The sequence below is a fragment of the Cylas formicarius genome, unplaced genomic scaffold (genome assembly GCF_029955315.1).
Source record: "Cylas formicarius isolate icCylForm1 unplaced genomic scaffold, icCylForm1.1 PGA_scaffold_9__14_contigs__length_23061073, whole genome shotgun sequence".
Lineage (NCBI taxonomy): Eukaryota > Metazoa > Arthropoda > Insecta > Coleoptera > Brentidae > Cylas > Cylas formicarius.
Genome location: NW_026844365.1, coordinates 10,999,109 through 11,013,620, shown reverse-complemented (window position 1 = coordinate 11,013,620; position 14,512 = coordinate 10,999,109). Strand labels below are relative to the sequence as shown.

Genomic DNA, 14,512 nt, shown 5'->3' with positions numbered 1-14,512 from the left:
ACAGTTCATTGTGTCAAGAATTATATGGGTTACGTGTGGGCGAGTGTGCAAAGTAACCATGGCCTACAAAAGTAAGGAAGGGTTCTGTGCTACTTGGTATTCTATGATTGGAACTTTCCTTGTTCTTATGTATGCGTTTGACTCATTAATTAATTTTTTGCCGTTTCTATTAACGAGCTAATTTAAGATGCGAACGCTTAAATTAGCGAACTAGCGTAAGTCTAATGTTCGGAAATAAATCTTTTTGCGGACTGTACTCGGAAAGTGTGGTTAAATGGCGATAGAAAATGCTTAAACAAGTGTAAAAGAAATGGAATCGCCTCCGTCGAGCTCAAGTTGGTCTCAGGCTTTTATTCTGAGCGACGACAGCGGCTTATTACTCACCAACGGGTCAGCGTCGAGTTGGAGCACCAGTTTTGAGAGTCGCAGCGATAAAAGACATTTTCACTTTGAGGTAATGTTTGCGTTTTGCAATTAAGACTGATTGGCTGACATGAGGCTGTTTAGGACAGTGACTGTGAGGAGAAATCTTTGTCCCAAGATGATTCGCTGGACGGTATGTCTGATATCATGTGCGGCGAAAATTTCAACACTTTAAAGAAGGGTCCCCACTGGACCGAAGTCAAACAGTCTACTTCGCCCATAGATCCGCCGCCCGAGTTCCAGGATAACCCCAAGTACCCTTTGATCGAATTATTCTGCAATAAATTGTCATTGCAAATACTCATGCGGGCAATGTTGGACTTTAGGGAAGCGCAGCTTCAAAAATCGATGTGAGTTCCGCAACAATGGCGTCAAAATTTTGTGACAAGGTAGCGTTTTACTTGCAGAAATTGCCGCCGCTCACCATTCCCGTCGCCTGTTCGTAATTCCTACGCTATTCCTAACCGTACTAGACACTTATCCACGCGTCCTACTTATTTTGTGTCCGAGTTTGTCCCGTTTAGTCCTTGCCACGCCCACCACCACACCACGCGACCCAATTCGCGCAGCTCGCTCGGGGGTTCATCTCGGCTGTCCTCCTCCCACAATTCTCTCTCCCTTCCCACCACTTGCAAGGTGGATGATTCGACGTTCATCACCCAGGCCGTTTCGCACGACACCCTCTCGTCGAATCAAATCAGCGATCTCTACAATGTACCTTTCGACAGCGACATGTATGCCGTCCCCGTAGACGTAGTTAGGCCTCCTCTCAAGCCCAGAAGGGGCGTCATCGTCGCAGGCGGCGCTAAAAAGAGACGGAGAAACACATCTTCCGGATGTAGGGAGGCGGAAATGAAAGGACAGGCGCCTGAGCCACGGAAATCCATACGGGAGATCGGCAGTGGGAGGAAAAGTGTTGCCAGATCAGAGCAGGTACAGAAACTTCATTAAAAATGCGAAAACATATTTGCTAGCTGTTTTTTCAGTAAATAAACTTGGTTATTTTTGGAACTCTCGGTTGAATATTTTGCATCCACATTTAGATCCTTGCTATTTTTAGCTCTTAATAAAACTCTGATTCACTAAGTGGCGCGCAAATAACAGTCGTTTGTTTGTTTTAACGTTTTAATTAGTAAGCGTTTTATTGCGCTGCCATTAAATATCTTGTGGTTGTTTACGTAGACACTGAAATTTTTTCATTGTTTTCCTTGCAGTCCCATTGGTGTTTCCAGTCGGAAACGAAACGTCACAGTTTGGCGGGCACTTCGGCTACACACAGCACTGAACCCATACACATGACTCTGCAGGAGGTGAGACACTACCTGCAGACCCTATATTCTAGCTCATCGGACTCGTCCGACACCAAGGAAAATCCATACAGACCCAAAACCAACTCGGCGCTCGTCGTTGCCAATAATAAGTACCACACCAGGAGTATGGGATGTAATTTGAACAATCAGGTACCTATTTCTGCCAATGAATAAATCAAATGCACCAGCAAAGCAAACAAAAAAACTGTTTGAGTTTGGCAGAAGATAGCAAGATGCTACCTATTTTTGCTTTGCAAACTAAACAAAACATAGTTCTGACTAATGTTATAAATGGAAGCAGTGAACTTGTTTTAAAGTGAAACAAGGGCGTGATATAGAAGCGAGGCAAATTTCATCAATATATCAAATATACATGCATAATTTAAGAAAAATAAAAATAAAATAATAATAATAAATAAAAAATTTTTGAGGCAACTAAATCCATATGTAAAGAATTTTAACATACTGATTTCTTTTTTATTTCTAGATAATAAGCAAAAATAAATATTATCATGTCATCCGAATGGTAAAATCAAATTATCAATTTTCCTTATCACATAAAAATTGTTTTTGTAATAACTCTATCAATTATTGTTTATAAAATAAAATGAGATGATGTAAATATTTTACTTACCCGCAAAAAAACTCTCTTTTGATGGATATATACACTTTGAACTGGAACTATTTGAGAGATACGACTTTGCAATCTTAAAAAATGTTTCTTTAATTATCACCTGTATTTTATGGTCAAAATATATCGCAACCACTTAGTTCAATGAAGGATAAACGATTGAAATGTTCATAAAGTACCCCAAAAAATACCAGCCAGGTACAAAAATTGAGAAATAAATATCTTTTATTTCGGTTATCTGCCATTAGTGTTAAGGTTCATGACAGGAAATATTAAAAAAGAACAAAATGCAAAACATAAGTCTGGTGTTTTTATCACGTCTTAATAAGGGTCCATTAAAAATACACCAAAGGTAACTAGTTCGTCTCGTTGCAGCCGTCGAACCGCAAAAAGGCCACCTTCCTGATCAACATAAAAAATAAAAAAGTAAAAGATAGCTGCGAAAATCCCAAAGCGTTGATATCAGCGTCCAAAAAAGAGGAGAAAAAACGCAGGCTGTTCGGTTTTAAGCAAGCCCTGTGCAATATTTTCCGTTTTCGACGGTTTTTGTCCAGCGAGGTAAAGACGGACAACGTAAGTCAAGGGCAGGGCGGCGGCGGCGACGATCCACGCAACTCGCTCGGAGGTCGGGCTCTACCCCCCTTGCCTAACCACAAAGACGAGAACATAGACCACGAATTGGGCGCGACGCCCGAAGGAGAAGCGTTAGATTTTGCCACCAGTATACAGAGGGTTAAAGACGTGAGTTTGTCTAAAGGCGCACAGTGTGCAATTAAAGCAAACTAGGTTGACAAAGGCAACTTTACAAAAGATAAGGCTTAATATCAATATATAGGAGAAATCCTATACTTGAAGCTCGATTATGTATAAAAACATCAAACATGCTAAATAAATTTACTTGAAAAACAAAGTTTTTAAGTATTGCAGGTTGATTTGATGTTTTAAACGTTAGCAAGGGTTGGGCGATGACTGACAGATCGTGATGGCTAATTAAAAATGGTAAGCGTTTATATGTCAGAAAGTTATAATTTTTTTTCTTAAAAAACTAGCTTTGTGTAAAACGTCCCATAGAGTGAGAACAACTGACACAAAGTAGAAAAATAGTTTTTTTTTTAATTGCTTGATCAAGATACCAATGTCCCAATTTAGCACTCCCATTTCAACAAATTTGGGCCCATACAAAAGAGCATTTTTACTAAAAAACGTCCTTTTGGTTTTGGATTATTAAATTTTGCGGTTGTCGCTAGATAACGCTAACCGAAATGGGGCAACGTTTTTTAATTTTTTACTAAAAAATTTAATTGACACGTCCTAATGTTAAATTAGATAAAAGTAAAATTTTAAATATTTGTAAATGATTTTAAAATCACCTGCATTTTACTTTTTGTGTACGAACATAGTATCATATATAATATTATATGTACCAATTTGGCATCCTTTTTGTTGACTACTACTTACTCGTAAAAATATTCAGTTATAAACAAAAAATCAAAATAAACCTATCAAATTCTAATAAGTATATTCTAAAAAAAAATGTCAACCTAGTACTAGCCTGCAATCCACTGTGCGGCCTGTGGGACACCGATAGGTCAATTGATAATTTTTTCTCATAGTATGGATGGTATTGGGGTCCGATATCGAGCGAAGCGGCGGAAAAGATACTGTCCAATGAGCCGGACGGTTCTTTCATCGTCCGAGACAGCAGCGACGATCATTACATATTTTCACTAACCTTAAAGCTCAATAACTGCGTGCGCCACGTCCGAATCGAACACGACCAGGGGAATTTCAGTTTCGGTAGTTGCACAAAGTTCAAATCACAGACGATCGTCGAGTTCATCGAAAATGCGGTCGAGCATTCCAGGAGCGGCCGCTATTTGTTCTTCTTGCACCGCAGGCCTGTCATCGGCCCCGTCCGGGTGCAACTGCTCCATCCCGTGTCCAGGTTCAAGCAGGTGCAGAGTTTACAGCACATGTGCAGGTAAATTAATAGTCTCAACATCAGTTGGCTATTGTTTTCAGGTCTTTCATGTTGTAAAAATTATTCCTGACACTGCTTCGTTTTTTCTTTTATTTAAAAAAAAAATGTCGAAAATGCCTGCAGCTCTTTACTGGTTGGAACGTCAACGAATAATGCCAACTTCAAACCGGCCAATGGGAGAGCGCTCGCTTAAAGGAGCGTTCAAAATGCGTTTTTCCGTACGCAGCGTTTTATTTGCAGGTTCGTGATTCACAAAAACGTCAGAAGAGATTTGATCCCCGACTTGCCACTGCCGCGGCGCATGATCGATTACCTGAATACCCCGCATTATTATTCGGAACACTTTGTGGATGTCCCGGAAGCGAGTAACGAAGAGGCGCCGCCTCCGTCCGAGCGAACGCCGTCGGACTTCGCCTCGACCCGCGCGAACAACGTCCGAATAGTTAGTAATCCTATCGTACCTGTAAATGACTACGTCGAACTGAATAACAATAGTAATAGTAATGGCGGCGTCGCGAACAACGTCGCGCGCGGACAATCTTAGATATTACTATGGGTCGTTTTAACGCAGCGTGTCCCGATTTCTTTCTTAGCGCGAACGTCCCGGATTGCCATGAAACGTTCGCACTTCCGCTTTTTAAAGGCAAACGATATGGATTAGGCGGCCGTGCGGCGAACGGATATAGTCCCGTAATAGCGAAACTTTTGTTTTGATTCGTGCAATATTCGTAGCGCGACCGCAGTATACTGTGGCGCAGTTTAGGTGTTTGACGTGTATGTATTTTTTTTTTATGAATTCGGAAACCAAAGTCTTTATATGTGATCTTAGTTGCGGTAGGGTCTTACAGATACAGGGTGATTTCTTCCCTTCAAATATCGCTAGTGGGAATATAAGTAATGTAGAAGTTCTTGTAAGTAAAAGATTAACTTTCTTGGAGGCATTTGATATTCGGACATATGATTTCGTTAAATTTTTTAGACCCAAAGTTTTCGTCCACTATCGCTTTGCGTAGTGTTTTGTTTTTTCAAACTGGGCGCTCGGTAGTGACCGCTTTGAAACGAGTATGCCACCATAATACGCACAATAGTCTCTAGGGGGATGAAAATGATCGCGTACATGTTGCCGGTGCATAATTTTCTGTAGGTTGTGAGTAATTTTAAGGAATTTGGATTTTTTTCACTAAATAGGTTAGGTTCCCCGGGATTATTTATTTGTTTCGACATACTTGCCAATATAAAGGATAAAACAGAACAACCGTTTATTATTTTTTCGTCACCCTTTGTACACCACGGAAACGTATAAATATAAAAATATCAGTTCTATGTCGGTATGCCCAATGTTTTTCGCACTAATTTTTCCGCTATTTGATTAAACTCTTCCCTGTTCTCCCTCCACATTTTCGCCGCATCTACGTTGGCCCCGCTCTCGTCATTGGGCTCTAATGTAAACTTTAGATTGTTACCGTATTTTAAATACTACAAGGCCAACTACCGGTTATTTTTCGCCTTCCACCAGAAATAAAATAAAGCTAACTTTTTGCACCACTTATTTTGGCGTTATTTTACTTTATCTTTTCTTCGAAGCATTCACACTTGATGAGCAATAGTTTTCCTTTGTTATCCAATAAAGTTCAACCCTATTTGTGGCTCCTAAACTTTAAAGCAATCTATCTAATTTCGTCATATCAAAAAAGTCATTTCTACAGTTGTGACAAATTTCCTTTTTGATTTTTCAAAAATTCGGGAAAGTTTATGCAGTTATGCTGTCGACCTGGTGTTGCTGGGGGATGCCTAAATATATTTTTGAATCCTAATGTGTGGGGTACAATTATTTATTTCTAAATTAAAAGGAATTGAGTGGCCGATCATCGAAAATATCTCAAAATAATATTTCTTGTAAGGTGACTGTAATTCCCACCAAGTACTCCTCGAAATCTGTAACATATGTTCCATTGTGACGAACACAATTACTTCTTTAAAGAATCTGCGAAAACTAAAATTTTGAATTCGAAATAAGGTCAGAAATAATAATTAATAAAGTGACATAAGGGTGAAATTTCATAAGCTGTGCTAAAAGTCCCGAAAAGTCCCTATCATTGCCGCTCTTTTCCCCTATTTGTGAGGGGCATTTTTTTTAACAAAAAGTACCGGTAGTTCGCCGTATATCGCCTCTAATTACCTGCCAACATGCTAACGACTGACAATAAAATTTTCTCCACACTCTGGACCGGAGACCACCTCTCCGCGCTTGATTCGTAACCCATTGGATCATCTCCTGGCGCGTGTAGTATCGATATACAGACGCGTCCATCCGCGTAAACTAAAACGGACTGCTTTGGCGCTAAAACGATTTTACTAGGAAAGCTCGCTTACTATTCGGGTGGAACATGTCGCAAGTGAACTGCATTTTTGGCGGGCTCAGCGGGTAATCCGACGGAAACGTTAATTTGGCGGGAAAGACGCCTCCTTCAAAGCACGTGCCTTCCGGGCCTCTGAAATCAAAATCAGCGTGGTCGCGCATTTTTTTTTACCACTTTCTTACGTTATGAGTGCTTCCCACTCGAAAAAATTCTCTTCGTTCACGGGCCCCGCTAAAATACCCTCCGGCGGGTTTAAGGTAAGTTCTAAAAAGATTTGGCCACGGTTATTTTATTTAGGCTTTTGCAGATCTCAACTTACGTTTATATTCGGCCATCAGGCGGCGCAACGCTGACCCAGCCATGTTTGTACTTTATTTAAATCACAGCTTACCAATTTTAATTAAGCAAAATATGTAAACACAGTCACAATATTGTCATTGGTAAAAGGTTAGTTTGCCATTATTTTCTTCTTTTCAACGTTTCATTTAAATGACTTTATGATAATACGTCCGAAAGGCTTATGTGAAAGGCTTATTCATGCTTTTATGTCTCTGACTGTAGGATTGTATGGACGATTGACAATTAGAGGAAAATTAGAGGGGATGGAGAATAAAAGTCACTTTTAAACATTAATCTTGCTGTCTCATACTTTATGTTATGGGAATGTTTGTTGTTGGGTCCAATTCAGGTGATGGCTCTGGAAGAGGACCAAAAATATCGAACATTTTTTCACCTACACAATGAAGTAATAGCACGTCGTTGGTGATGCCTGTGACGATCAAGAAATTGTCGAATCTTCTGATCCATTTCTGCCATCTCATGCCTTCGTTTCCGGAATGTACATTGAATGCTTCAGTTGTGCTCATAATGTTGTCCGCCGCAGGTTTTTTGGATTCAAATACTCGTCGCCAGTGTAGTGGTGTTTGATAAAAAACAACATTTAGCAAACATAATTCTCCATCGGTCTCCATTTCCTGTAGCTGTCAACTGTCAGTTAGAATCGACCACAGAAGACTGACATCATCTTGTTAACACAGGAAAATATGTTGAGAAAACTTTATTCGAATGGGTTTATAAACTGGGTTTCAGTCGCTTCATCTATTATATCAAACTCATGAATTTCTTGATAATTTTCGAGTTCATCTTCGTTTGCTATCATTTCAATCACATATTCTTCTGCCTTATCCTCTCCCTCTAAGAAAGTGTTTACTGGAGATTCAACCTGATCTTCCTGGCATTCTTCCTGACCATCTTTTACGCGGTGCTTGTGTTTTATGTGAAACTCTACAACTTTGGGGGTAACGAAGCCCCTGTGGCATATTTCGCATTCATAGTTTCCGGTATGCGTCATCAAATGCACTTGTAAACTAAAAGTTTTAGTAAAACCTTTGTCGCAATAGTCGCACTGGTACGGCCGTTCCCCGGTATGAATATACTCATGCTTTTTTTTCTCGTCTATCGATCTAAAGCCCTTACCGCAAAATTTACAAAGGAAGGGTCTTTCGTTGGTATGTGTGCGTTCGTGTCGTTTCAAGGAAGCGGAATAAAAGAAACGCCTGTCGCAATAACTGCATTGGAAATTTTTCTGGTCCGTGTGTACTTTCATGTGGTAAAACAGACCGCTCTGGTAGTAACAGCTTTTGCCACAGATAGGGCACAGCACGCGGGTTTCCTTTTTCGAATGGATCTGTTTGTGAAATGCCAATTGACTTCTTGTATAAAATTTTTTATCGCATGTGTCGCATGCGCACTGCTTTCCTGCAATTGCAAGGAAATTACACTAGAATTTAAAGAACGACGAAAACTAACCAAATTCTATTATGTATGGTGCAAAGCATAAGCGATGTGAATTATATTAAATGTTAAAATTGTGAAGACATGTTTATTTAAACTTACCTTTGTGCTTTATCCTGTGATAATTTAAATTACTGTAGCTCCGACACACAGTCCCGCAAGTTGTACATTTGAGAGGATTTTGATTACTCTCCTTAATATCTGTAGAATTTTGAACAGTTAGGTGAACTTTTCTAATGTGGTATGTCAAAAATTTTTTTTGAATGAACTTTTTATTGCATAAAGGGCACCGCAAACTCGAAATTTTGCCACACACTCCCAGGTGGGTCTTTAATCTTGCCAGGGAGGTGTAAGGCTTTTTGCAATACATGCAACTGTAGACCATATTCATGGCTGAATTTATAAGGTCTCTCTCTGTTTCTGAAAAAAGACCTAAATTTTCTGGTTTAATATTTAGGTTCAGTTGTTTCTGACCATCTCGATCTATTTCATTAGAGTCTAACTCTTCCTCACTGTTTGGAACAATTACATAATCTGTTTTTGACTTATTCTGTAAGACATAGGATGTAGGACGTCTTTTTATTTTCACTTTTGTTTCACAGACTAATTTTGACGGCTTTGCATGTTTATTGACAAAGGTGGCCGTTATGGTATTACCCAAATTTCTCAGAAAACCATCAAAATTACTCAACGTCTCGTTTTCATTCTCCTCTTCCACTATCAGTAGGTTTTTAATATCGTACGTTTTGCCGCCTACAACTAGCTCGACGGGGGCCTGCGGTTCCTTCTCTCGAACCACCTGCGGCTCTACCTCGCCCAAAACATCCGCAATAACTTTTTGGTTCTCTTTGAACTGAACTTTCAAGTCGGAAGCTATATTGAGCAGCCCCAGGCACATGCCGCACACCGTTGAAGGATACGCGGCGGCGATTGGCACTCTTTCACCCATCAAATCCTCCAAGGCGGCCGCTACAGTCACCTGGTCCGCCTTCGAGTTCATAGGCGATGTCAAATCGGTTCCGGTTTTCCAACTTTGAGTCAGGCATATCCTGCACTTGGTTTGCAGACTGTATTTGATGTAGCAATTTCGAGCCTTCGCCATCGGAAGAGATTGACGATTTTCACAAGTAAACAAATAACGCAACTAACCTCGAAAAAAAATTATACCGTTAGACTCTGGTATGTGACTGCGATGTGGGCGAGTGGCCTTAGTTGCTGTCGTAACAATTTTGTAATAGAATGGCTATGTAAAACTCCTTTGAAAAAGTATGAATTGATTGTGTTTTTTTTAAAAGATAATATGGTGAGATCATCATTTATGATGAGTGTTCGTTTAATGGTGTTGGCAGATGCGGTCAAGGAAAAGAAAGATGTTATGTCTGCGAGTTGAATCACCGATTTTTTACTTTTTCAGCGCTATTTAAAAAAAAACTATGATTATTTTTTGAATGCAACGAGTAAATAAGCACGTTTGGCGTAAAGTGTATGCAATTTAGGGCGATCTGGTCAAAACTTGTTTAAGCTTTTCAGCCAGTTAACTAGTTTCGACGCGTATCAATAAAATTCGACGATACACTCGCAAAAACGTCGGCTCATGCACTTGCCGCGCCGCGAAGCACGGTTATAAAATATCCCGAAAGAAAGTTGTTTCGGTCCGAACGATTTTTAAAGCCCCCGGATTTGTCGCCGCGCAAGTATAGAAAATGCTTTCTTTGATCGAGGTCAGCCGCGGATTCCGGCCAACTAACGCGGGGCGATAATCGTATATTCGAATCATGAATTCAGAATCGAACGGTGTTTTACTCAGAAGATCTAGTCGACATCGTCAAAGATCCGGCGCACTCAGCTCTAGTCGGCCGACGGCGATCCGCAGCGGTAAACTTTCAGTAGGAATTTGATTTCAGTCGAGTCGTAGTGAGCGTTAAGGAAACGCGGTCGCTCCTTTTGGTACTGTTTTCGTAACGCGTTTGGTTTGACACGTGCGGCGATCAGGTCGGCCGTGATGATGCTCGGATCGACCTTCCCGATGCATGGATAGTGCGATTTACGGGCGTTTTTCGTGCAGTTTATTGGCTACACGGCCAATATCAACCGCGACCAGGGTGATTCTGTGCGGTATCTTTGATCCGCGAGAACATGCGGACGTATTAACGGACAAAACGGAGTGAATGTTAGGCCCTGTCCGTCCGATATTAAGGTTCGTTCGAAGAAAGTGAAAATAATACATAACTCGGTTATACTGTGGGACCTCGGGAATTGTTGCGAAACAATAGAAGCAATTACCGACGATTTAACCGCAAAACTGAGCGCTAATCGCGCGTCTCGGTGCGATTCCGGGCGGAAAATGTTCGACAGCGTAACGGGGAGACTGCGGTAGTCGTGTAGACGGCGAACCCTGCGCTTACTCTGCGAATTAATCGCAGCCGGCTTTGCCACTATCGCAGACCACAGAACACGGATTAGATCACGTTTTCGCTCCTGAAAAAAAGAGATCGGGCTCCATTCTAGCCAATTTGTCGGGGAGTTTAATCGTGCAATCGAATAAGAATATAAAAAAATTGAAAAAATGTCTGGAAATAAGGCGGCCGTCGACCTCTCCTATATAATAGCGAGATGTTCGCACTCGATTACAAGATGGGATCTCTGGCACTTGTACCGTATGTAATCTAGTATTATTATTGTTCTGGTCCCGGACTAGGAACTGCGGACGGTTCTATACCCGCGGGCAAGGGGATCGCACGGAATCCATTACAAAAAAAACGTGTCCCGCTATTTTCACTCCAGCGGCGTAGGTACGCGGGTATTCCAAATTATAAACTTTTAAAGGGAAATTCGAATTTTTAAAGGAGATATACGAAAACTGCTGTCGGCAGCTTTTGGCTCAAACATTTGTAAAACTCATAGTTTATATGTTAACAAAACCTGACAACTATGTACGATCGAAAATGGCTCGAAGCTGGAATATTTTAATACCTATTGTCATATAAAATAGGAGAAATTTATTCGTTTGCGGGAAGACGAAAAGTTATAGAAAAAATGTAGTAGTAGGCCACTGCATTTAAAAACTTTTAGTAAATAAAGAAGATATCGGCAATTTTCAAAAGAAATTATATTTTTCTCCTTAAATGTTCATCTTGGGCAAAAAAAGTTGCCTCGTTTCATGCCTACTATCGATCTTAACGATCCCGGAATCGATAACCGGAACAGGATCCGGTAGGCCGACCGACCGATTTCCGTTGCTAATGTTTTGCGTTCTCGAGAAGAAATCGTCAGACTGTTGCGACTTCCATTGTTTTGCGTGCGCGTTTGCGGCGTGAGAATAATAATTGTAATGTTCCCAAATCGAGTCGCGCGCCGCTACTTTCAGCAAATATTTGTTTAGTCGAAAGCGAATGCTTCTTGGCTTTAACTGCGACAGCAACAGCCGATCGAAATTGCACGAAACGGTTCGTCTCCTGATCGACCGTCGCTGTCTCTCCACATTGCGTCAAGTATACTGGGTCAAATATGTCAAATATATAACGTGACCGTTATATAAAAAATAATAACATCGGACTAAACCAAGCCACACTTGAATAAATATGCTGGAAGAACAAGAACATGTTTTGAATCTTCCCAAAAATGTACTATAAAAATTCAAACATGTATTGAGCAATAAGTACTGTGTATTGACAGATATCGGGGGTACTTATGAATGGATGATTATTTGAAAAGACAAGTTAGAAATGCTTATAATGTTTTTTTTTAAGTTAATAATATTAGGGCGTTGTTGTTTTGCCAAATGTTGATTTTAGAAACATCGTTATGTTTCATGCATGGAAAGACATTCTTCCTGCTAGACGTAGTGTTTCATTACAGAAAAAGCAATTATCTCTCGATGCCAGGCAAATTGTAAAAACTGTTTACAATTGTTTACTTAACAGAGGACTTCACGCCAATGCTTATGCAAATGAATTATCTGATTTGGCTAAGATATCCTTGAGTTCTGTGAAAATAGTGGTGCCAAATCCCATTAAAACACGCAGGAACCGTAAAGATTTGGATTCCAGCAAATGTTTTGACATATGTGATAAGTTAGAACCTTATAACATATACAAAAATCAAGTGACACGTAGTCTGAAGGATAAATAAGTTGTAGAAAAACCTTTAGAAAGTTCACAGGCGATTAAAAAAATGATAAGAAAAGCGATAAGAAAATACTGTTCTGAGAATAGATCATTACTTACCTTGATGGTTGCAAACTCATGGTGTAGAACAACACTCCGTCTAATAAAGAGATTAGAGCACTTCATTAAATTAATTATAGAATTTTTGCGCCAGTATTGTTTGTTCTTCAGGCAAGCCGATCCTGCATTACATTTTTAGAGCATCTTTATTACCAAGCTCTAGTGTATACAATGGAACCGCCACGGGTAATTTTATTGGATTCAATCGGTCAATAAGCACTGTGAAAGCACTATACTTACCTATTCGTTGTTTATTATTATAATACAAGTTTTCTAACTTTTGCGTTTTGCTTATTTACATTCGGTTGATTGATGAGATAAAGAGTAAGAAACAACGGCAAGGTAGCAAAGAATATAATGAAAAAAAAAAAGATATGAAAGAGTTCATGAAGATAGGAATAATGAGCACTCATGAAAACGTAGCAAAATTACTTAAGATACGCAAAGTGCCTCCAGTACTGTAGTAGCGAAAGTATGAAGGACAGGAAGTTGATTGCGAGGTTTAGTTTTGGAAACGAGGAGAGAGAGAATAAGCATTGGTTAGAAGAAGCCTAGGGAAATTTCATATTATGCTGATAATGGAAGGAAACTATCAAACATATGTTGAGAGAGCGCGAGGAATTGAAAAAGGAGTTGTAGTCGTAACGAACGGAAAATGACTTAGGGGAAAAAGGAAAAAAGACTACTTTTGGTGTTTTAATCATTATTATTTATTATTATTTGGTCCGTAGGGCAAATAAGGCGCGCTTATACTTTTTTTAAAAGTGGTTTATTTTTTAAAGAATATCGATAAGCGTGATGTTTTTGAACACAATTGGTTTTTCAAAAAGATGTAAAGGTTTGATGGATCGGCTCAATAACAACACTGAATTTTTAGCTTTTATGCCGACGTTTCGGCCCTTTATCGGGCCATACTCAAGATATGAAGGTTGTGGTTGATCATTTTTATTTCTTTTACTCAGGGGATGAGCGAGTACGAGCGGATAAGGAGGGCGTGCCTGAAACGGGGCGAGCTTTGGGAAGACCCCGACTTTCCCGCGACTCAAGCTTCCGTCTTCTACCACCAGACGCCGCCGTTTCAGTTCACTTGGAAGAGGCCCAAGGTAAGAGAGTGCGAACTTCTACACCCGTGCTGGTCCCATCGTGTATAGAAGAGCTTCGCAATAAATATTCTCTAAATGAGCGAAGTAAAAAAAATATGGGTTTAGCAATATTATTGTAATATTGCTAAGTATTATAAAACATTTCATGAGTAATTACAAAGCATGTCTCATAAATAATTCTTAGAACGGTATTTTCTTATCCCTGTTAGCTAGTCATGCCGCTATTTTCGTAATGGTTTGCATTGTATAAGTCTCTTCTCTATTTTGATATTTGAAGGCCATTGTGGATAAAACCTCCCAGAGGCTAGCAATTCCACAGATTATTTGGGTTTCGTCACTGACAAGTATTTCCTTCAGACTTCGTAGTGTAGATACCACATAGTCTAGCGTTAGGTCCTCTATCAAGTAATACATTATTAACAGTTTATGCAATTTGTTCGGCATTGATCACTTTCAATGAGAAATTAAAATTAAATTTATAGGGCGCATTGTTACTTACTTTTGTGAAAGCACTATATAGAACTTATGGCTGAATATATTTTTGTATACGTATGAAAATTTTTGTTTTTTTCAAGGTCAAAAAGTATTATTTTATTATTATTTAAACGAATGTTAAATTTGACTGCTCCAACTTTCGATTTTTGCCCAAATTTGGCACATTTCACACCTACTTGACACAACTTG

At 39.7% G+C, this 14,512-nt stretch overlaps 4 protein-coding genes across 4 annotated transcripts in view; 2 read left to right on the top strand and 2 right to left on the bottom strand.

Moving 5' to 3' along the window:
- The first annotated feature begins 95 nt into the window (after nucleotides 1-95).
- Nucleotides 96-4,902, top strand: LOC132707639 (uncharacterized). Its single transcript, XM_060679558.1, has 7 exons — nucleotides 96-454; nucleotides 508-773; nucleotides 831-1,356; nucleotides 1,638-1,883; nucleotides 2,740-3,105; nucleotides 3,978-4,345; nucleotides 4,586-4,902. Exons 1-7 carry the CDS (start codon nucleotides 311-313, stop codon nucleotides 4,887-4,889), a joined length of 2,220 nt encoding a protein of 739 aa, XP_060535541.1. The 5' UTR covers nucleotides 96-310; the 3' UTR covers nucleotides 4,890-4,902.
- A 757-nt stretch (nucleotides 4,903-5,659) lies between these two features.
- LOC132707642 (ubiquitin-conjugating enzyme E2 G2) lies at nucleotides 5,660-7,217 on the bottom strand. Its single transcript, XM_060679565.1, has 5 exons — nucleotides 7,025-7,217; nucleotides 6,888-6,969; nucleotides 6,719-6,837; nucleotides 6,525-6,665; nucleotides 5,660-5,784 (listed from the first exon to the last, which is right to left on the bottom strand). The coding sequence occupies exons 1-5, from the start codon at nucleotides 7,065-7,067 to the stop codon at nucleotides 5,666-5,668; spliced, it is 504 nt and encodes a 167-aa protein (XP_060535548.1). The 5' UTR covers nucleotides 7,068-7,217; the 3' UTR covers nucleotides 5,660-5,665.
- A 538-nt stretch (nucleotides 7,218-7,755) lies between these two features.
- On the bottom strand, nucleotides 7,756-9,631 carry LOC132707640 (zinc finger protein 34-like). The gene is made up of 2 exons (XM_060679559.1): nucleotides 8,602-9,631; nucleotides 7,756-8,463 (listed from the first exon to the last, which is right to left on the bottom strand). The coding sequence occupies exons 1-2, from the start codon at nucleotides 9,599-9,601 to the stop codon at nucleotides 7,763-7,765; spliced, it is 1,701 nt and encodes a 566-aa protein (XP_060535542.1). The 5' UTR covers nucleotides 9,602-9,631; the 3' UTR covers nucleotides 7,756-7,762.
- A 746-nt stretch (nucleotides 9,632-10,377) lies between these two features.
- LOC132707578 (calpain-C) overlaps nucleotides 10,378-14,512 on the top strand; it is a 33,475-nt gene continuing 29,340 nt past the window's right edge. Inside the window, exons 1-2 of the mRNA XM_060679483.1 lie at nucleotides 10,378-10,696; nucleotides 13,688-13,828. Coding sequence (XP_060535466.1) covers nucleotides 13,691-13,828 — 138 coding nt within the window. The 5' untranslated portion in view covers nucleotides 10,378-10,696; nucleotides 13,688-13,690. The remainder of the gene's footprint in view (nucleotides 10,697-13,687; nucleotides 13,829-14,512) is intronic.

What these genes read in the sequence shown, in the direction of transcription:
- LOC132707639 (XM_060679558.1), top strand. Translation starts at nt 311, where the DNA reads ATGGAATCGCCTCCGTCGAGCTCAAGTTGGTCTCAGGCTTTTATTCTG. An exon ending in AAAGACATTTTCACTTTGAG is followed by an intron (nt 455 to 507) that starts GTAATGTTTGCG and finishes GAGGCTGTTTAG; the next exon opens with GACAGTGACTGTGAGGAGAA. An exon ending in GCGCAGCTTCAAAAATCGAT is followed by an intron (nt 774 to 830) that starts GTGAGTTCCGCA and finishes TTTTACTTGCAG; the next exon opens with AAATTGCCGCCGCTCACCAT.
- LOC132707642 (XM_060679565.1), bottom strand. Translation starts at nt 7,067, where the DNA reads ATGGCTGGGTCAGCGTTGCGCCGCCTGATGGCCGAATATAAAC. An exon ending in GAGTGGGAAGCACTCATAAC is followed by an intron (nt 6,838 to 6,887) that starts GTAAGAAAGTGG and finishes TTTTGATTTCAG; the next exon opens with AGGCCCGGAAGGCACGTGCT. An exon ending in CGACATGTTCCACCCGAATA is followed by an intron (nt 6,666 to 6,718) that starts GTAAGCGAGCTT and finishes AGTCCGTTTTAG; the next exon opens with TTTACGCGGATGGACGCGTC.
- LOC132707640 (XM_060679559.1), bottom strand. Translation starts at nt 9,601, where the DNA reads ATGGCGAAGGCTCGAAATTGCTACATCAAATACAGTCTGCAAACCAAG. An exon ending in TCACAGGATAAAGCACAAAG is followed by an intron (nt 8,464 to 8,601) that starts GTAAGTTTAAAT and finishes TTGCAATTGCAG; the next exon opens with GAAAGCAGTGCGCATGCGAC.